The 23,024-nt window shown below is 39.2% G+C and overlaps 1 protein-coding gene across 2 annotated transcripts in view; it reads right to left on the bottom strand.

Annotated features, from left to right (window-relative positions):
* Positions 1-2,782: 2,782 nt before the first annotated feature.
* LOC129020633 (zinc finger protein 254-like) overlaps positions 2,783-23,024 on the bottom strand; it is a 72,308-nt gene continuing 52,066 nt past the window's right edge. The window contains exon 3 of one of the 2 annotated variants that reach the window (XM_054465216.2): positions 2,783-4,533. In XM_054465216.2, the coding sequence (XP_054321191.2) occupies positions 2,910-4,217 (1,308 nt within the window). In that variant the 5' untranslated portion in view covers positions 4,218-4,533 and the 3' untranslated portion in view covers positions 2,783-2,909. The remainder of the gene's footprint in view (positions 4,534-23,024) is intronic. The other variant, XM_063658862.1, reaches the window with a different exon arrangement.

The following is a 23,024-nucleotide window of genomic DNA, read 5'->3' as shown; positions in this document are numbered from 1 at the left end:
ACATATATGATGCAGTGTATACTGCTCGGGTGATGGGTGCACCAGGATCTCACAAATCACCACTAAAGAACTTACTCATCTAACCAAATACCACCTATATCCCAATAACTTATGGAACAATAAAATTTAAAAAATATATATTCTTATAAATACAGACCAGTTCACATAATGAATACTTCATAAACTATTACACAGGCTGGGTGCAGTGGCTCACACCTGTAATCCCAGCACTTTGGGAGGCTGAGGTGGATGGATCACCTGAGGTCAGGAGTTTGAGACCAGCGTGACCAACATGGTGAAACACTGTCTGTATTGAAAATATAAAAATTAGCTGGGCATGGTGGTGGGCACATGTAATCCCAGCTACTTGGGAGACTGAGGCAGGAGAACTGCTTGAACCTGAAAGGCAGAGGTTGCAGTAAGCCAAGATCTCACCACTGCACTCCAGCCTGGGAGACAGAGCAAGACTCTATCTCAAAAGAAAAAAACAAGAACAACAACAAAAAAGAAAACTATCAGACAAACAAAAAAAGAATATTACGGGACTAGCATGAGTACCAGTCAAATTAAAACAGAGAATTTGCATGGGGAGATTTGGAACCCTGAGCCAAAACATTGCACAGTAATAAATTCAATACAAAGCAGAGAGCACTGATTTGCTTTCACCATTTTTTAGAATTTTTGTTTTCTAGTAAATTAGGCACCTGATTAAAATGATTTATTTTGTTCCAATATTTTTTTCTGCTAAAAATAGTTTCAAATTTATACTCACACAAACAGACTTACTCCATAATTTATTTATACCTAAGGTTTATCTTTAGACTAATAGATGTGAATATTTAACTCTATGTAAATCAATACTAACAGTCCATATGCACTTACAGGCAAAGGCCACATGTTCAAAGAAAAATATATTAAAATTTATAAACATATTTATTCAGGACTTAGAAATGTATGGATTTTACATATGTTTGTATATAATTTGTATTATGATGATAAAAACTACCCTGTAGTCAATAACAATTTAATTGTACATTAAAAATAATGAAAACTGTAGAATTGAATTGCTTGTAATACAAAGAATAAATGCTAGAGGTAATGGACACCTCATTTCCTCTATTGTGATCATATTTTGTATTCCTGTATTAAAATGTCATATATGGCATAAACATATACACATATATCCACAGAAATTAAGAAAAATACATTTAAATGTGAAAATAAGAATAAAAATATAACTTATAGGAACAATATTTTTTAACTTATTGGCCATTTAAAATTACTGGCAAAAAAAATTACTAGCGATGTCAGTCCATTATCTTACCAAACAGTGTATTGTTACCTACACCCTTGTGTAAGATATAATAGGTTAAAGTTAGTGGCACAATAACATTTCAATGGATTCATGATAGTATTTAACATGTTAAAAATGTGGAATTGAAAAGTTAATTTCACACTTAATTTATAATTTAAAAATATACTGTATAGTATTCCATAAAAGTACAATTAATAGAATAACATTACTAACCTAATTTTAACTAAAATTAAGAATATTTTTCTTTCATAATAATGCAGAAGAGTATTACTCTGAACACCTACCTCATGTATCACACAATATTACAAGTTAACCACAAAGAGCCTCTCTACTTAAATTTTCATTATGCATCTACATTTTAATGTCCTTACTTTTCCATAGAAAAGGTCATAAGTAATGCTTACCTAATAAACAAGAATCTCTCATATATTTTGTCCAGCAACAATTATTCACATGCTTTCACATTTGAATAAACCAGGAGTGATGGAACAGCATGAATTAATTAGGAGTTTAACTTCATTATTATTCACTTTGAAAAAAAACCCTGTATTTTCATAAAAAGTATAATTTAAATGTAATTATAATTCTCCAAAAAATATTCTACTTCTTTTAAAGTTATATACAAATAATGTTTACACTATCTTTAGTTTTGTATTATTTTTTATACACAGCACTCTGATTTACTGTAGTGTCTAAACATTGAGTGGCCCTAGATATTTCTACTGTGGATTATTCTGATATTTACATAGACAATTTTGGATTAAATATCTTTCATATTTACTGCACCTGCAAAAATATATTTTAGTATAAACTCTGTTTTATAATTTGTAGTTTTTGAAAAAATGTTTTTCCAAATTTATTATATTTGCAGGGTTTTCTTCAATATAAACTCGCTGATGTTGGACAAAATTTTAACAACTGCCTCAGGGTTTTCCTCTAGCACAAAATGTGTACAATAAGATTTCTGATACAAGTAAAGGTATTACAACCCTATTTATATTTGTAATGCTTTTTTAAAGTAAATACTCTTCTGCACTTTAAAGACATACTTTCTAATAGATCTTTTGACAGTAATTACACTTTTATGGTTTTATTTCATATGAACTATCTGATTTTGAGTAAGATGTGAGCAGGTATTAATGGCTTTTTTTACTTTATATTTGCACATTTGTTCTCAAGTATAAATGCTTATAAATGCTTTCCTGTGCAATAACGTGTGAGCATTAGTTAGAAGCTTGGCCACATTGTACACACTGATAGTTATCTCCAGTATGAATTGCCTTACCTACAATTAAGTGTGATAATCATTTAAAGGCTTTGTCACATTCTTCACACTTCTAGGATTCTCAGCAGCATGATTTTCTTTATGTTTAGAAAAGCTTAAGTTGTTGTCAAAAGCATTGGCACATCTTTCAGGTTTGTAAAGTTTCTCTCCAGTATAAATAACCTTATGTCTGTTAAGAATTGAGGACTTTTTATAGGCTTTGACACATTATTCACACTTGTAATATTTCTCTTCAATATGTTATCTTATGTGTATTAAGTTGTAAGGACTAAAGGCTTTGCCAAATTTTTCCCATTTGTAGGGATGCTTTCAAGTATAAATATTCTTATGTTTAGTTAGAGCTGAGGACCAGGAAAAGGCATTGGCACATTCTTCACATTTGTAGGGTTTTAAACCAGTAAGAATTACCTTATGTTTAGTAAAGCTTGAAGACAGGTTAAAAGATTTGCCACATTCTTCACATTTGTAGGGTTTCCTTCCAGTATGAATTCTCTTATGGTTAGCAAAAATTGAAGACTGCCTAAAGGCTTTGCCGCATTCTTCAAACTTGTAGGGTTTTACTCCACTATGAATTACTTTATGTTTAGTAAAGCTTGAAGACAGGTTAAAAGATTTGCCACCTTCCTCACATTTGTAGGGTTTCTCTCCAGTATGAATTCTCTTATGTGTAGTAAGGGTTGAGGATTGGCTGAAAGCTTTGCCACATTCTTCACATTTGTAGGGTTTCTCTCCAGTACGAATTTTCTTATGTCTAGTAAGGATTGATGATTGGCTAAAAGCTTTGTCATATTCCTCACATTTGTAGGGTTTCTCTCCAGTGTGCATCCTCTTATGACCAGTTAAGGTAGTGAACCATAGAAATGCTTTGCCACCTTCTTCACATTTGTAGGGTCTCTCTCCAGTATGAATTACCTTATGTAATTCGTATGTAAGGTGTGGGGACTGGCTAAAAACATTGCCACATTCTTGACATTTGTAGGGTTTCTTTTCAGTATGAATTATCTTATGTATAGTAAGGTTTGAGTTTTGGCTAAAATGATTGCCACATACTTCACATTTGTTGGGTTTCTCTCCAGTGTGTATCCTCTTATGTCTAGTTAGGATTGAGAATTGAATGAATGCTTTGCCACAGTCTTCACATTTGCAGGGTTTCTGTCTAGTATGAACTCTCCTATGTTCAGTAACGCCTGAGGACCAGATAAATGCTTTGCCACTTTCTTCACGCTTGTAATGCTTCCCTCTAGTATGAATTCTCTTATGTTTAGTAAGGGTTGAAAACTGGGTAAACGCTTTGCCACATTCTTCACATTTGTAGAGTTTCTCTCTTCTGTGCATCCTCTTATATCTAGTTAGTGTTGAGGACTGGCAAAACGCTTTGCCACGTTCTTCACATTTGTAAAGTTTTTCTTCAGCATAAATTATTTTATCTGTAGTAAGGGTTGAGTGTTGCTTAAAAGTTTTGCCACATTCTTCACATTTGTAAGGTTTCTGTTCAGTATGAATTTTCTTATTATTAGTAAGGATTGAGGACCAATTTAAGGTTTTTCCACATTTTTTATATTTGTAGGACTTCTCTCTAGTATAAATGCTTTTATGTTGGGTTTTGTGTGAAAGCATGCAAAATGATTTGACACAGTTTTTACATTTGAAAGGTTTTCTTCTAGTATATCTTTTTTGTTTGAATTTAAAAATTTATAAAAGACTTTCAAACATTTACCACATTGAAATACTTTGCTCTGAGTAGTTGTGAAACACTTGTTAAGTCCATTATAACTTTCTTTGTGCACGTGACACTCATCCACACTTTTACAGCCATTTCTCAACAGTAAATTATCATGTCCACATTTTTCATATCTTCTCAGTATTACTTTTTAAAAGGAATCTTCCATGCCCTGCTCTGGCCAGAGGTCTTAAGCAAAATGAGGGCATATAACTGAAAAAAAAATTAAAAATAATAAATTACTCCACCTACTAGACTCACATGGATATAGTTTGAAAATCTTACCTTTAAAATTATACCAAATACATAAACAAGAGGGCTTTGCAAAATATCACAAGCTCTAATTCATTTATAGATGTATAAATGGAACTAAAATATACAGACCCAAATATACCTGTAAAAAATTTATAAATGAGTTAAGTGTGTGCAATGTTTCAGGTGAGCACAAAAAAAACACACAAAGAAAAAAAGAAAGTGTTAAATTCACTCAACACAGCTTTTCCTGCTTTCCACTATAATGTAGTGTCTTAATTCCTAACTCTTGGTTTCTGTTTTAAAAGAAAGCTAAAATACTGGCACATTCATTGTTATTTCTGACTTTTAGGGACCTTTTCTGACACTTATTTCAGTCTCTCATGACATAAAGTGCTGAAACAAATGGTGGCATATTTTGAAATGAGACTGAGTCAGCTGAGACCAAAATAAAAGTGTTAGAGCAGCAGAGAGACTGCAGTACCACAGAAAAGGAACAGGTGTAGCAAGTGATTTCTGATTCCTACAAAATAACAAGAGTAAACTCTGTTAATTAAAAAATAAACACAAAATTTCAGACAGCACATATCTTAAGAATATGTGTGAGAAACTCCCATAATCACCAGCCAAGACAATTGTTTTCAGACTATGCCAGGACAGAATTACATTATAAAGATTTTGACAGGTAGCTTTTTTTAATGTCCAAATCACAAAGATTATAATATATACAAAATAGGGCAATATGATCCCACCAAAAATATCAAAATTTTCTGAAAGAAACCATTTAAAAAATCAGAGGTATAAATTAATTTTAATAATTGGTAATAAATTGAATAGTTCTCATTGATTAAAATAGGAACAGAGACAACTATGGAAATTCAGAAAAATGAGGACAAGAACAAAAATATTTAAGATTTCAAAAAAACAAAAATTGTGGAGGTAAAAAAAATTTAAAAAACTAATAGATCCTAAATAAGAAAATATGATGTAAAAATAAAGAAGTACAACAAACTAGGATCACAGAAAGATATTTATAACAAACATATATATAACCACAATTTCTAGTCAAAGACAAAAAGACTATCTTTGAAGCTGCAAGATAAAAGTGATGTGCCAGGCCAGGCATGGTGGCTCCTGCCTGTAATCCAGGCACTTTGGGAGGCAGAGGTGGACGGACCACCTGAGGTCAGGAGTTCAAGGCCAGCCTGGCCAAGATGGTGAAACCCTGTCTCTACCAAAATGACAAAAATTAGCCGGGTGTGGTGGCACATGCCTGTAATCCCAGCTACTCAGGAGGCTGAGGCTGGAGAACTGCTTGAACCTGGGAAGTGGAGGATGCAGCGAGTTTAAGTCACACTACTATGCTCCAGCCTGGCTGGTGGATAGAGAGAGGTTTAGTCTCAAAAAAAAAAAAAAAAAAAAAAAAACTATGTTATGGAGTCATGAAAAAGTTGTTTAAAAAAAAAAACTTATTAAGTGAGAATTATACCATCAGTGAATCTATCCTGACAAAAACAAAACAAAAAAAAAAATAATAACTTCCAAAGTAATGAAATTCTAAGAAAGTATATTGGAACTGCATATGCCCTACGTATAAAAGGTGCTAACAACAGTTCCTTTTACTGAAAATAACATGATCCAAAAAGCTACACATAATTATATAAAATATATTATTTTCTGGAAAAAATATGCAAATACACAAAAGTAGAATTTCTTAGCATTATCCTAGTGATGCAGAAAACATTTTTAATTATTCTTTGAAATTAGAACAATAAAAGAATAGAAATCATTATAAATATCGGTCAATGAATACACAACATAAGAAGATATAATTAGCAACATCAATGGCAAATTTGATGGAAGATGTAATAAAGAAGAATTTTTGTATGCAACCTGTTTTTCTACCAGATTAAAATGTATTGTTGTATCTTTTAGACATTATATGTAGTCCCCAAGGTACCACAAAAATATTTGTATAAATACACAAAAGAGGTTGGGCATGGTGGCTTATGCCTGTAATTCCAGCACTTTGGGAGGACGAGGCAGGTGGATCACCTGAAGTTAGCAGTTCAAGACTAGCCTGACCAACATGGAGAAACTTCATATCTACTAAAAATACAAAATTAGCCAGGCATGGTGGCACCTGCCTGTAATCTCAGCTACTCAGGGGGTTGAGGCAGGCGAATTGCTTGAACCCAGGTGGCGGAGATTGTGGTGAGCCAAGATCGATGCCATTGCACTCCAGCATGGACAACAAAAGTAAAACTCAGTCTCAAAAAAATAAATACATAAATAAGTGAAAGCATATCAATACAAACATCAAAAGGACACAAAGATGGAAAGAGAATAAGAGACAAAGATGCAATAATCAAATAAAATACATAATAAAATAACAGAAAGTCTTTCTAATAATTAAAAAAGACTGTAAGTGGCAGGATGGAAGTTGACATTCCATGCAAACATTAATCAAGTGAGAGCAGAAACAGTCAAAATAATATCACACAGGCTACATCTTAAGTCAGAAAGTATATTTTATAAAATGTGCTTGAAATTGAAACTCCAGGAGGAGCCAAGATGGCCGAATAGGAACAGCTCCGGTCTACAGCTCCCAGCGTGAGCGATGCAGGAGGGTGATTTCTGGATTTCCATCTGAGGTACTGGCTTCATCTCACTAGGGAGTGCCAGACAGTGGGCGCAGCAGGCCGAAGCAGGGCGAGGCAATGCCTCACTCGGGAAGTGCAAGGGGTCAGGGAGTTCCCTTTCCTGGTCAAGGAAAGGGGTGACAGACGGCACCTGGAAAATCAGGCCACTCCCACCCGAATACTGCGCTTTTCCGACGGGCTTACGAAACCGCGCACCAGGAGATTATATCCCACACCTGGCTCAGAGGGTCTTATGCCCACAGAGTCTCACTGATTGCTAGCACAGCAGTCTGAAATCAAACTGCAAGGCGGCAACGAGGCTGGGGGAGGGGCACTCGCCATTGCCCAGGCTTGCTTAGGTAAACAAAGGAGCTGGGAAGCTCGAACTGGGTGGAGCCCACCACAGCTCAAGGAGGCCTGCCTGCCTCTGTAGGCTCCACCTCTGGGGGCAGGGCACAGACAAACAAAAAGACAGCAGTAACCTCTGCAGACTCAAATGTCCCTGTCTGACAGCTTTGAGGAGAGCAGTGGTTCTCCCAGCACGCAGCTGGAGATCTGAGAACGGGCAGACTGCCTCCTCAAGTGGGTCCTTGACCCCTGACCCCGAGCAGCCTAACTGGGAGGCACCCCCCAGTAGGGGCAGACTGACACCTCACACGGCCGGGTACTCCTCTGAGACAAAACTTCCAGAGGAACGATCAGACAGCAGCATTTGCAGATCACGAAAATCCGCGGTTCTGCAGACACTGCTGCTGATACCCAGGCAAACAGGGTCTGGAGTGGACCTCTAGCAAACTCCAACAGACCTGCAGCTGAGGGTCCTGTCTGTTAGAAGGAAAACTAACAAACAGAAAGGATATCCACACCAAAAACCCATCTGTACATCACCGTCATCAAAGACCAAAAGTAGATAAAACCACAAAGATGGGGCAAAAACAGAGCAGAAAAACTGGAAACTCTAAAAAGCAGAGCGCCTCTCCTCCACCAAAGGAATGCAGTTCCTCACCAGCAATGGAACAAAGCTGGATGGAGAATGACTTTGACGAGTTGAGAGAAGGCGGCTTCAGATGATCAAACTACTCTGAGCTACAGGAGGAAATTCAAACCAAAGGCAAATAAATTGAAAACTTTGAAAAAACTTTAGACAAATGTATAATTAGAATAACCAATACAGAGAAGTGCTTAAAGGAGCTGATGGAGCTGAAAGCCAAGGCTCGAGAACTACGTGAAGAATGCAGAAGCCTCAGGAGTCAATGTGACCAACTGGAAGAAAGGGTATCAGTGATGGAAGATGAAATGAATGAAATGAAGCGAGAAGGGAAGTTTAGAGAAAAAAGAATAAAAAGAAACGAACAAAGCCATTCCTCCTGCAACTATTCCAATCAATAGAAAAAGAGGGAATCCTCCCTAACTCATTTTATGAGGCCAGCCTCATCCTGATACCAAAGTCTGGCAGAGACACAACAAAAAAGGAGAATTTTAGGCCAATATCCTTGATGAACATTGATGCAAAAATCCTCAATAAAATACTGGCAAACCAAATCCAGCAGCACATCAAAAAGCTTATCCACCATGATCAAGTGGGCTTCATCCCTGAGATGCAAGGCTGGTTCAATATACACAAATCAATAAATGTAATTCAGCATATAAACAGAACCAAAGACAAAAACCACATGATTATCTCAATTGATGCAGAAAAGGCCTTTGACAAAATTCAACAACGCTTCATGCTAAAAACTCTCAATAAGTTAGGTATTGATGGGACGTATCTCAAAATAATAAGAGCTATTTATAACAAACCCACAGCCAATATCATACTGAATGGGCAAAAACTGGAAGCATTCCCTTTGAAAACTGGCACAAGACAGGGATGCCCTCTCTCACTACTCCTATTCAACATAGTGTTGGAAGTTCTGGCCAGGGCAATTAGGCAGGAGAAGGAAATCAAGGGTATTCAATTAGGAAAAGAGGAAGTCAAATTGTCCCTGTTTGCAGATGACATGATTGTATATCTAGAAAGCCCCAATGTCTCAGCCCAAAATCTCCTTAAACTGATAAGCAACTTCAGCAAAGTCTCAGGATACAAAATCAATGTACAAAAATCACAAGCATTCTTATACACCAATAACAGACAAACAGAGAGCCAAATCATCAGTGAACTCCCATTCACAATTGCTTCAAAGAGAATAAAATACTTAGGAATCCAACTTACAAGGGACATGAAGGACCTCTTCAAGGAGAACTATAAACCACTGCTCAATGAAATAAAAGAGGATACAAACAAATGGAAGAACATTCCATGCCCATGGGTAGGAAGAATCAATATCATGAAAATGGCCATACTGCCCAAGGTAATTTATAGATTCAATGCCATCCCCATCAAGCTACCAATGACTTTCTTCACAGAATTGGAAAAAACTACTTTAAAGTTCATATGGAACCAAAAAAGAGCCCGCATTGCCAAGTCAATCCTAAGCCAAAAGAACAAAGCTGGAGGCATCACACTACCTGACTTCAAACTATACTACAAGGCTACAGTAACCAAAACAGCATGGTACTGGTACCAAAACAGAGATATAGATCAATGGAACAGAACTGAGCCCTCAGAAATAACACCGCATATCTACAACTATATGATCTTTGACAAACCTGAGAAAAACAAGAAATGGGGAAAGGATTCCCTATTTAATAAATGGTGCTGGGAAAACTGGCTAGCCATATGTAGAAAGCTGAAACTGGATCCCTTCCTTACACCTTATACAAAAATTAATTCAAGATGGATTAAAGACTTAAACGTTAGACCTAAAACCATAAAAACCCTAGAAGAAAACCTAGGCATTACCATTCAGGACATAGGCATGGGCAAGGACTTCATGTCTAAAACACCAAAAGCAATGGCAACAAAAGCCAAAATTGAAAATGGGATCTAATTAAACTAAAGAGCTTCTGCACAGCAAAAGAAACTACCATCAGAGTGAACAGGCAACCTACACAATGGGAGAAAATTTTCACAACCTACTCATCTGACAAAGGGATAATATCCAGAATCTACAATGAACTCAAACTAATTTACAAGAAAAAAACAAACAACCCCATCAAAAAGTGGGCGAAGGACATGAACAGACACTTCTCAAAAGAAGACATTTATGCAGCCAAAAGACACATGAAAAACTGCTCATCATCACTGGCCATTAGAGAAATGCAAATCAAAGCCACAATGAGATACCATCTCACACCAGTTAGAATGGCAATCATTAAAAAGTCAGGAAACAACAGGTGCTGGAGAGGATGTGGAGAAATAGGAACACTTTTACACTGTTGGTGGGACTGTAAACTAGTTCAACCCTTGTGGAAGTCAGTGTGGCGATTCCTCAGGGATCTAGAACTAGAAATACCATTTGACCCAGCCATCCCATTACTGGGTATATACCCAAAGGACTATAAATCATGCTGCTATAAAGACACATGCACACATATGTTTATTGCGGCACTATTCACAATAGCAAAGACTTGGAACCAACCCAAATGTCCAACAGTGATAGACTGGATTAAGAAAATGTGGCATATATACACCATGGAATACTATGCAGCCATAAAAAATGATGAGTTCATTCCTTTGTAGGGACATAGATGAAATTGGAAATCATCATTCTCAGTAAACTATGGCAAGGACAAAAAACCAAACACCACATGTTCTCACTCATAGATGGGAATTGAACGATGAGAACACATGGACACAGGAAGGGGAACATCACACTCTGGGGACTGTTGTGGGATGGAGGGAGGGGGGACGGATAGCATTAGGAGATATACCTAATGCTAAATGACGAGTTAATGGGTGCAGCACACCAGCATGACACATGTATACATGTAACTAACCTGCAAATTGTGCACATTGTGCACATGTACCCTAAAACTTAAAGTATAATACTAATTAAAAAAAAAAGGAAAGAAGAAAAAAAGAAATTGAAACTCCAAAGAAACAAAGAAGGACGTCAAAAAATAATAGATTCATTCACTGGGAATCTATGACAAATTTGTGTGTGTGGGTGTGTGTGTGTGTCTCACATTAGGGTTCCAAGTATATAAAGCCAATATTGACAGAATGGAAGAAACACACAGAAAGCAGTATAGTTAGAATAAGATATTTTAATGCCATACTTTTTCTAATAAAAATAAAACAAGAAAGAATGTTAATAAGAGAACAGACTACTTAAAGGCAGTATAAAACAATTATTCCAAACAGAGTTATGGAGAACACTCCCCAACAACATCAGAATACACATGCTTCTCAATAGCTCATACAACATTTCCCTTGATAGACCACATCTTAGGACAAAAAGGAAGTCTTATCAAATTTTTTAAAAGTAAAATTCTATGAACTACATTCTATGACCAAAATGGAATGAGTATACAACGATGAGAAAAAAAAACTGAAAAATTTGCAAATATATAGAAATTAAACAACACACTCTTGAGTGTGCTCTTATAGAAAGGTTGAAATACTTAATATTGCAGAGTCCATCCTGCTCAATGCAATCTACAGATTTAATGCAATATTTTTCAAATTTCTCATTGCATTTTTGAAGAAATAGAAACAGCAACCTCAAAAGTATACAGTCTCAAAAGAAAAACAAACTACCCAACAATATTAAAAAAAAAAAAAGAAAGAATGCTGCAGGCATTAAAGTGCCTGATTCAAAACACATTACAAAGCTACCAAATTAAACAATTTGATATGAGTATAAAGGTGAAAAAGTAGACTAATAAAATAGAATGCAGCACATATATAAACTTTCACAGATATGGTCATATAAGTAGTCATTTATAGACTCATAATTATTGCAGCATTGTTACTATAAGCCAATAGATAAAAGCGATGCAAATATCTCTCAATAAGTCATTCAGTAGATATAATTTGAAATATAAAAATTCTTCCCAGGCACGGTGGTCCACACCTGTAATCCCAACACTTTGGGAGGCCAAGGCAGGCAGATCACAAGGTAAGGAGTTCAAGACCAGCCAGGCCAACATGGTGAACCCCGTCTTTACTAAAAAAAAAAACACAAAAATTAGCCAGACATGCTGGCATGTGCCTGTAATCCCAGCTACTCGGGAGGCTAAGCCAAAAGAATTGCTTGAACCCAGGAGGCGGAGGTTGCAGTGAGACAAGATTGCGCCACTGCACTCCAGCCTAGGTGACAGCACAAGACTTTGTCTAAAAAAAAAAAATTCTGGAATATACTCAATATTCAAAAGCAGGAAATATTCTACCAACTATAAATATAAATCTTGATGGCATTATGCAAAATGAAATGAGCCAATCACAAAAAGACAGAGATTTTATGACATACATGAAGCGGTTATATTGTTAAAAACAAAAAACAGAGTGGTGTTTGCAAAATGCTATAAAACAGAAAAAATTGTGGCCAGGCATGGTGGCCCATACTTGTAAGCCCAGCACTTTGAAAGGCTGAGGCAGATCGATCAGGAGTTTGAAACCAGGCTGGCCAACATGGTGAAACTCCATCTTTACTAAAAATGCAAAAATTAGCCAGTCATGGTGGTGGGCACCTGTAATTCCAGCTATTCAGGAGGCTAAGGCATGAGAATTGCCTGACCCTGGGAGGTGGAAGTTGCAGTGAGCTGAAATCATGCCACAGCACTCCAGCCTGAGTAGCAGAGCAAGACCCCAGCTAAAAAAAAAAAAAAGAAGGAAAAAATTAAAAATTAGTACTTGTTGTTTAATATGTTAAGATTTAGCTTTGCAAGATGAAAACATTTTAGCAATATGTTGCATGACAATGTCAAGATAATTGATATGACTAAATATTTAAAAATATTTTGTGGTAAATTTTATTTTTTGAACAAGAAAACATAAACAATAATAACTAAAAGAGATACAGAGTTATGATAGTTTTAAATTATATTCAAATCCAAAAGTGTTTCTCCCACACAGAAATCATATAGATTTACAAATAAACAAGCTGTTGAAATTATAAAAATTTTATGGGCTGAGCACGGTGCCTCACACCTGTAATCTCAGTACATTGGGAGGCTGAGGCGGGCAGATCACCTGAGGTCGGGAGTTCAAGACCAGCCTGACCAACATGAAGAAACCCTGTCTCTACTAAAAATACAAAAATATTAGCCAGGCATGTTGGCACATGCCTGTAATCCCAGCTACATAGGAGGCTGAGGCACTAGAATCATTTCAACCCAGGAGGCAGAAGTTGCGGTGAGCCGAGATCGCGCCATTGCACTCCAGCCTGGGCAAGAAGAGCAAGACTCCATCTCAAAAAAAAAAAAAAAAAAAAAAAAAGAGAATTTTATGACGACTCATCTACACAGAATTAGAAAACCATTCACAACAAACCTACACAACAAATATACAAGTTAGAAAAAAAAATACAAGGATAACATTTATTTTTGTATACAGGAAAACAAACATAGAGATAATTCTATTGGAAAAAGACATATAGCTCATTCATATTTGACTTTGTTCCACACTGTCTTAAATTGTACGATGTTAAAAATTAGCATGCATAATTATAATACTAAAAAATCAAAACACAATTAATGGATGTGTGGTGGCATACCCTAAAACATATAACACAAAAATCTATAATTGCAAAACAAAGTTAAAACATAGAATGTAAAACTTATTAGATAACTTGGGAGGCCAAGGCAGGCAGATCATGAGGTCAGGAGATCAAGACCATCCTGGCTAACATGGTGAAACCCAGTCTCTACTAAAAATACAAAAAAATAGCTGGGCATGGTGGCGGGCGCCTGTACTCCCAGCTACTCAGGATGCTGAGGCAGGAAAATGGCATGAACCCGGGAGGCAGAGTTTGCCATGAGCTGAGATTGCGCCACTGCACTCCAGCCTGGGCAACAGAGCGAGACTCCATCTCAAAAAAAACAAAAACAGAAACAAAACAAAACAAACAACTTATTAATCATCAGCTAGATTTAGGAAATCTTAGAAGAAGAAAATGAAGAAAAAAATAGAGGTTATTTGAAGATAAAAAAGGGTGAAAACTTCCCAAATTTTGATGTAATAAAAAAAAATTTTCTAACCAATAATACTTAAATTTACTTCACTTTAAAAAGATGAAAATAAAGAATTTCCAAAATAAAAGGTGAAGATATTCATCACCACTAGCACAGTTCTACAAAAAAATGGTACATGGTGGCCAGGCACCATGGCTCATGCCTGTAATCTTAGTTTTAGGAGGTCAAGGCTGTCAGATCACTAGAGATTAAGAGCTTAAGATCACACTGAGACTCTGGAAAAAAAAAAAAAAAAGCTAAAATGAGTCAATTTTGCTTAAAAATAAAGTAATAATGAACACCATCATAAAACTGAAGTAGAGGATGTAGAGAAAACTAGTCCTTAGCCCCTCTCCTCCCATAGAGCAATGATGGGAAAAACAAGTTTTCCTCCTCTCCCAGCTTCCCCGTCCCTTTAGTAATTTTTTCTTAGTGAAACTCAAAGTTACTTCACAACACCTCCAGTTTCTCTGTTCTGGGCAACATGACAAGGTCACAAGACGAGCTTGAGTAAGACGTGTACCAGCTGCAAGGCCTGCTTTAGTTTGTTAAGTTCCTGTTTTCCTCCCAATGCAGCTGCAAGGTCAGCATAACCTGTCACTGTTTAACTGCCTTTGTTCTGCTTCTGTGAGCCTGCTTGCTTGCACCAGGAGCCTTGTGCCACTAGATGGCCACCATGCACATATAAAAGACAAGCCCCATCCTTGTCCAGGGCTCAGCTTTTTGGGTGAGAATCCACTGAGCCAGTGCGCACCTTAATAAAATCCTCCAGTTTCACCCACTGGCCTCTCCTGCCTCCTGTTTTCCACAACACTTTGGTGAGCCAGCCAGGAGATGGAGACGACAGGTTTGCTGTCTACGTTGCCTTTAGGTGTGAGGCCCCAAGCCAGGAGAGACCCATGACTTCAGGTGCCATCAGGAGAACTTAAACCTGAAGAAGGGATCAGCTCTCCCACAACCCAGTGCCCCTCCCAGACAGCACAACAGAATCTAAGGGGCTACAGGACGATTCCAGGAACAGTGCGCTACAGGACCATGGTAAGGTTTTGGGGCCCAAGGCAGGAACTATCCCATAAGGATGGAAGGGGAGCCCGATCACCTTCCAAGGTGTAATTAGTAGACTGACACAGGATGCAAGAGTGGTTTGCAAAGTCAGGGAAACTTACACCCCAAGTGACTAGGGCATAAGAGTGGCTCACGAAGTCAGTTAGGAAAGAAAACGGGGAGTGGGATGGTGTGTGACTGTGTGTGAAAAAGATGGTTTTGGGAGGAACCAATGCAGACAGTGACATGTGGGGGCTGCAGGTCTCTTAGTATAGACTGCGCTCTGAGCGAATTGTGGGACCAACCGGGACTAGTGGCGATCCACATATGGCTTATGGAGGTGCCCCACAATTTAGTAATTGTGAGGGGATTAACAAACTCCAAAGCTAAGCAGCATCTGAAAACGCCTGCAAGGGGGATGGTTTAATTGGTCTGAATCGAAAGGAAGAATGAATGTGTTGTGCTGTAATGGGGAGGAAATGGGAGGGAAGTCAACAAAACCCACCCCATTAGAATGTATGTTAAGGAACTTTAAGAAAGGTTATTCGGCGGACTATGGAATTAAGTTGACCCCCAGAGGCTGAGAACTCTCTGTGCAATACAATGGCCCTCTTTTGATGTTGGATGGCCAGATGAAGGAAATGTAGATAAGGAAACAATTGGCTGTGTATTTAAGGTGGTAACTGGGGTCAGAGGACAGCCAGGGCACCCAGACCAGTTCCTTTATATTGACTCATGGTTAAATATAGTACAGACTTGACCTGCATGGTTGCAGCCTTGCCTGGCAGCTTTTTGCTCAAGCTGAGCCTAAGCCACCAAAAAAAAATCAGCTTTGCTAGAAGCTACAGAGACAAAGGGAAAGCCACAGGAAAGATAGGAAAAACAGTTTTGGAGGAACCACCGGAGGAGATAGAAACCCCTCCTCCCTATGCACCAATCTACTCACCTTTACCAAGGCCGGCCACTGAGCAGCCCAACTCAGATGGTATCATGCCCCAGGCTACATCCTAAAGGGGCAAATCTGAGCCCCTGTCCCAGGAGGCCAAGAAGGAAGTCAAGATGATCAAGCAGGCCACCTTCGATTTGCCCACACCAGAGCTTTGCAGATGCCCCTCCAGAAAACACAGAGACCTATTTATTATGATGAACAGGGCCAGGTCCAACGGGGGCAACAGACTTTTATTTACCAGCCTTTTTCTACCACTGATCTTCCAAACTGGAAACATCATACCCCCTCCTACATGGAGAACCCCCAGGACCTCATAGATCTGATGCAGTCTATCTTCCTAATGCACAATGCAACCTGGCCAGATTGCAGGAATCTCCTCCTAACGCTGTTTAACACCAAGGAGTGTCAAAGGATAGCCCAGGCAGCTCTCTGCTGGCTAGACGCCAGTGTGCCTGAAGACACCCTTAATGTCCAGGCATATGCTCAGGGCCAATTCCCAGAAACAGATCCCAACTGGGACCCAAATGATGCAACCCAGCTTCAGCGCCTGCAAAGGTACTAAGAAGCACAGCTGCAAGGATTGACGGAAGGTGGAAAAAAGGCAATCAATATAAGGAAGGTCTCTGAAGTACTCCAGTGAATTGATGGGAGCCGTAGCCAGTTTTATGAGAGACTCTGTGAGGCATTCCAGTTTTACACTCCATTTGACCCTGAGGCTGCTGAAAATCAGTGCATGGTGAATGCAGCATTAGTAAGACAAGCCCAGGGTGACATCAGACAGAAGCTGCAAAAGCTAGAGGGTTTTGCAGGAATGAATGCCACCCAGCTTATAGAAGTGGCCACCAAGGTGTACATTAACTGTGACCAAGAGGCAAAAAAGGAAACAGAGCAGAGGCTTAGGAAAAAGGCCAACCTGTTAGCGGCAGCCTTCACAAAAAGGAAAATTAACATTGTAAAGGGACGTGAACGTTCACATGGGTGTGCATGGAAGAGGCCAAGTTGAACAGGGAGCCAAGAGATGGCTGAGGCTAAAGGGAGGTCAATGTGTGCAGTGCAAAAAGAAGGGACACTAGAAAAATGAATGTCCAGAGGGCAATGAAGAGAATGGCAAAGGCTATGAAACAGAGGCCCCCAGCCAAGGGCTGCCACACCCTGAGGGAGCCAGATGCTGACCTGATCGGGCTGGCAGAGAATTAAGAATATGAGGACTAGGACCAACCAGGCTCCTTCTCCCTAGTTCCCCAAGATCCCATGGTCACTTCTAAGTGGGGGAGGCGGGGAAGGAGGCCCTCCTCTGGGAGGCAGGCCAGGAGAAGGCATTTAAACAAATCAAAGAAGCCTTAACTAGGGCTCCAGCCTTAGGACTGCCAGGTCTAACTAAGCCTTTCTTTCTATAGGCCCATGAGTGGAAGGGAATGGCTATAGGAGTCCTAACTCAGGTCATGGGATCACGGCATCGCCCGGTGGCATACTTATCCAGGCAGTTGGACTCCATGGCACTGGGATGGCCCCCAAGCTTCAAAGCATTAGCCCTACTGGCATGGGAAGCTGACAAACTAACTCTAGGACAGCAACTAACCATCTGAGTATCGCACTGAGTTATAACATTAATCGATCAGAGAGGGCACCATTGGTTATCAAATCCGATAATGACTTGGTATCAAAGGTTTCTATGCAAAAATCCTCACATAACTCTAGAGACTGTGAACACTCTAAACCCAGCTACTTTGCTCCCAATTGAATCAGAACCAGGAGGCCCTCTTCATTGCTGTACAGACACAGTCGATGACGTATTCTCAAGCTGGAGAGATCTTACAGACCAACCCCTCAGGGACCCAGATATTGAGTACTTTACAGATGGAAGCAGTTTTGTACTGGAAGGAGTCCAGTGGGCCGGGTATGCAGTAGTAATATTGCACTCAGTGGTGGAAGCTCAGTCTCTGCCCACAGAAACTTCAGCCCAAAAAGCAGAGCTGATAGCTCTAACAAGAGCCCTTTTGCTAGCAAAGGACAAAAAGATCAATATTTACACTGATTCCAAATATGCTTTTGCCACATTGCATGTCCATAGAGCTATATATAATGAGATAGGAGTTTTAACTGCCAGGGGCAAAGAAATAAAATACAAAGAAGAAATTCTACAGCTCTTAGATGCTGTATGAGCCCCAGAGAAGGTAGCTGTTATGCACTATAAAGGACACCAGAAGTCAGGGACACCAGAAGCCAAGGGAAATGGAAAAGCAGACAGAGAAGCAAGATGGACAGCAATGACTGCTCCACACTCTAGAAAAGAAGCCCTGACCATGCCTCTCCTCCCGGAATCTCCCCTCCAGGAGACCCGAAGTTACTCTCCAAGTGACAGGGCCTGGTTTGCCCAAGAATCTGGAGAATATATTGAAGGAGGATGGTGGAAATTATCTAATGTGAGACTAGCCATCCCTGAAATGGTAGCCTCCAAATTTGTGAGGCAATTCCACCAAGGAACTCACATGGGAAAGACGGCACTAGAGACGCTATTAGGACACCACTTCTATGTGCCATGGCTCACTGCCATCACATGAGCCATTTGTGAACAATGCCTAACTTGTGCCCAGAACAACCCATTACAGGGGCCCACCAGGCCCCTGGAAATGCATGAAATAGGGGCTGCACCTTGTGAAAATCTGCTTATGGAGTTGCCCCAAGCAGGAGGATATTGAAACATGTTAGTACTTGTCTGCACCTTTTCAGGATGGGTCAAGGCTTTCCCCATCTGGACTGAGAAAGCACGAGAAGTAACTAAAGTACTGTTAAGAGACATTATCCCCGGATTTGGACTGCCCCTGACTCTAGCGTCAGACAATGGACCAGCATTCATAGCCAAGATAGTTCAAGAACTAACACAGCTATTGAAAATAAAGTGGAAGTTACACACAACCTACTGGCCACAGAGCTCAGAAAAAGTAGAACACATGAACCAGACACTCAAACAGCTGCTAAAAAACTTTTGCCAAGAAACTCATCTAATGTGGGATCAGGTCCTGCCCACGGTCCTCCTCCGAGTGAGGTACACCCCCACCAAACAAACTGGGTATTCGCCCTATGAGATCTTGTTCGGTCAATTTAAAGGTGATATCTGTGAACTAGACGAATTAGCTTTAAGGAGACAGATGCAGGCTTTAAGAATAGCCATGCAAAAAATTCATGGCTGGGTATGGGAAAGAATGCCCATAAGCCTTGCAGACCCAATTTATCCCTTTAGACCCGGGGACTCTGTTTAGTTTAAAAAATGGAATCCAACAACACTGGGACCCATATGGGATGGGCCCCATATTGTAATCTTGTCTACTCTCACTGATGCTAAAGTTGCAGGAATCATGCCTTGGATTCACCACAGTTGGCTGAAACTGGTAGCCCAGGACAAGTGGACCAGCCAGCAGGACCCAGACCATCCAACCCAGCTGATCCTATGATGGGACCAAGGTGCCAGTGAAGACCACAACAGCCCTGCTCTGGTCACTTCGGAAGCTGACCAGTCTACACACGGCGGAAGCTTGAGGAAACAACAGCCCTTCTCTAGTCACTCCAGAAGCTGACTCGTCTATGTACGGCCAAAGCTCGAGGCATCATCAGGAAAGTAAAAGTGGTTAGAAATCTTAGGTCTGGAAACTTCCCTTGTAATATTAATTGTTTTACTATTGTCCTGTTGCTTTGCTCAACCTCCTCCTCTAGGAAAGGACCTCTTCTCTCCATGCTAGGTATAAATATGTTATTCATTACTTTTGCTATTCCCCTTAACCATGTTAAAGGGAGAATCCTTAGAAGGATACCCCCACTGCACTGACAATACGTAGACAGGAAACACCATGACTAGAACCCTGTTGTACCACACTTATTATAGGTATGCAGGGACCCACTGAGGAACTTGCACACACGACCAGATAACCTACTCAATCTGCAACCCAGGAAGTGGCCAGCCTTATATATGTTATGACCCAAAGTCCTTACCTAGAACCTAGTTTGAGGTTCATGTTAGGTCAAAAGAAATAAAAGGGGAATAACCATAAAGAATTAAAGATAATGAATGGCCCCCTGAAAGAATAATGCAATACTATTGCCCAGCCACATGGGCAGATGGATCATGGAGATACTGCAACCCTATTTACACGCTAAATCACATCATATGGTTGCAGGCAGTACTGGAGATCATTACAAATGATACTGCAAGAGCCTTAAATTTGCTGGCTCGGAAATCTACAGAAATGAGAAATGCCGTTTATCAAAATAGACTGGCTTTAGACTACCTCCTAGCCCAAGACGGAGGAGTATGTAGAAAGTTCAACCTAACTAATTGCTGTCTAAAAATCAATGACAATGGAAAGGTGGTCAAACAAAAAGCTACAAGAATTCAAAAATTAGCCCACATTTCAGTCCAGACTTGGAAAGGATGGTCTCCAGATTCCCTCTTCAGAGGTTAGTTCTCATCCCTTGGAGAATTTAAAACCTTAGTAAGCATAGTTCTAGCCATATTAGGAGTCTGCCTCATACTCCCTTGTCTCTTACCTCTCCTTGTCAAAAACATCTAAACGGCCACAGAGGCTCTTGTAACCAGGCAAACTACTACACAACTAATGGCTCTAACTAAATATCAGCCTTTGCCAAATGAAGAAATCTTGCCTTTTCATGAAAAATTAAGTCTTAGTGATGCTTTCTATTAAAAGTCATTTATAAAAAGTGTCAAAGGGGGAAATGAAGTAGAGGATGTAAAGAAAACTAGTCCTTATCCCCTCTCCTCCCATAGAGCAATGATGAGAAAAACAATTTTTCCTCCTCTCCTAGTTTCCTCCTCCCCTTAGTAATCCTTCCTTAGTGAAACTCAAGGTTACTTCACAACAACTCCAGTTTCTCTGTTCTGGATAACATGACAAGGTCACAAGACGAGCTTGAGTAAGACATGTACCAGCTGCAAGGCCTGCTTTAGTTTGATAAATTCATGTTTCCCTTCCAATGAAGCTGCAAGGTCAGCATAACCTGTCACTGTTTGATTAACTGCCTCTGTTCTGCTTCTGTGAGCCTGCTTGCTTGCACCACGAGCTTTGCGCCACTAGATGGCCCATGCATGTATAAAAGACAAGCCCTGTCTTAGTCCAGGGCTCAGCTTTTTGGATGTGAATCCATTGTGCCAGGGTGCACCTTAATAAAATCCTCCAGTTTCACCTACTGGGTGTCTCCTGCCTCCTATTTTCTGTAACCAAACCACATATAAAATAAAAGTCTATATTAAATGTAAATATACAAATATAGAAATATTTACTATCATAATAATGATGCATAAAACCCTTAAAGCTCCTCTGTAGAATATTTAAAACAGAATACAATCTGCATAAATATGTTAATAAATACACAAAATAATTTTTATTTATTTATTTTATTTTGAGATGGAGTATTGCACTTGTTGCCCAGGCTGGAGTGCAATGGCACAATCTTGGCTCACTGCAACCTCTCCCTCCTGGGTTCAGGCATTCTCCTGCCTCAGCCTCCCGAGTAGCTGGGATTACAGGCACGCACCACCATGCCTGGCTAATTTTGTATTCTTTAGTAGAGACAGGGTTTCTCCACGTTGGTCAGGCTGGTTTCAAACTCCTGACCTCAGGTTATCCGCCCACCTCAGCCTCCCAAAGTGTTGGGATTACAGGCGTGAGCCACTGCACCCAGCCTAAAAATTTTTAATGTTAATAACAAACTGAAAAATATAGAGGTATAATTTTATATTCAATTGAAGTTGTCATGAAATTAAAGTATATTGTTTGAATTTTAAGATATTTAATGTAAACTCCATTTTTTAAGATAATATGGTTTGGCTGTGTCCCAACCGAAGTCTCATCTTTAATTCCCACATGTTGTGGGAGGGATGTGGTGTAAGGTAATTGAATCATGGGGGCAGGTCTTTTCTGTACTGGTCTCATGATAGTGAATAAGTCTCATGAAATCTGATGGCTTTATAAGGCAGAGTTTTTCTGCACAGGCTCTCTATCTGCCACGATGTGAGACATGCCTTTCACCTTCCACCATGATTGTGAGGTCTCTTCAATCACATGAAACTGTAAGTCCAATAAACTTCTTTCTTTTGTAATTTGCCCAGGGTAAGGTACGTCTTTATCAGCAGCATGAAAACACATGAATAGACAACCTGATTATAAAGATAATAATTAAAGAAACTATGCAAAACAAAATTAGAAAAATAATTGAAGCACATCACTACACAATTAAAATAAAATTTAAGGCAATAAAACAGTAAATAAGAAAAAACATACCACACAGGAACACATAAAACAGTAACAATAAAACCAGTAACTTCATTTTTAAGAAGCAGTTTTAAATATAAATTAATTAAATTACTTAATAAAAAGAAATGTAATCTCAGGACTTTGGGAGGTTAAGGCAGGCTGATCACTGGATCTCAGAAGATTGAGAAACAGCCTTGACAATGTGGCAAAACTCTGTCTCAACCAAAAATACACAAAAAACTGGCTAGGCGTGATGCTACACACTTGTAACCCAGCCACCTAAGAGGCTGAAATGAGAGAATCTTCTGAGTTTGTAAGTTGAAGCTGCAGTGAGCCATGATCACGACACTGCAAACTAGCCTGTTGACAGAGTGAGACCCTATCTCAAAAATAAATGAATAAACAAGTAAATAAATGAAATTATAAAAAGAAAAAATAAAATGCTTTACTGGCTTAAGAAGAAAGCAAACAGTATGTTGCCTACAAGGGAATCAT

Source organism: Pongo pygmaeus, chromosome 20 (assembly GCF_028885625.2).
Source record: "Pongo pygmaeus isolate AG05252 chromosome 20, NHGRI_mPonPyg2-v2.0_pri, whole genome shotgun sequence".
Lineage (NCBI taxonomy): Eukaryota > Metazoa > Chordata > Mammalia > Primates > Hominidae > Pongo > Pongo pygmaeus.
The sequence above is the reverse complement of the archived record's forward strand: the minus strand, read 5'-3'. Positions and strand labels throughout refer to the sequence as shown.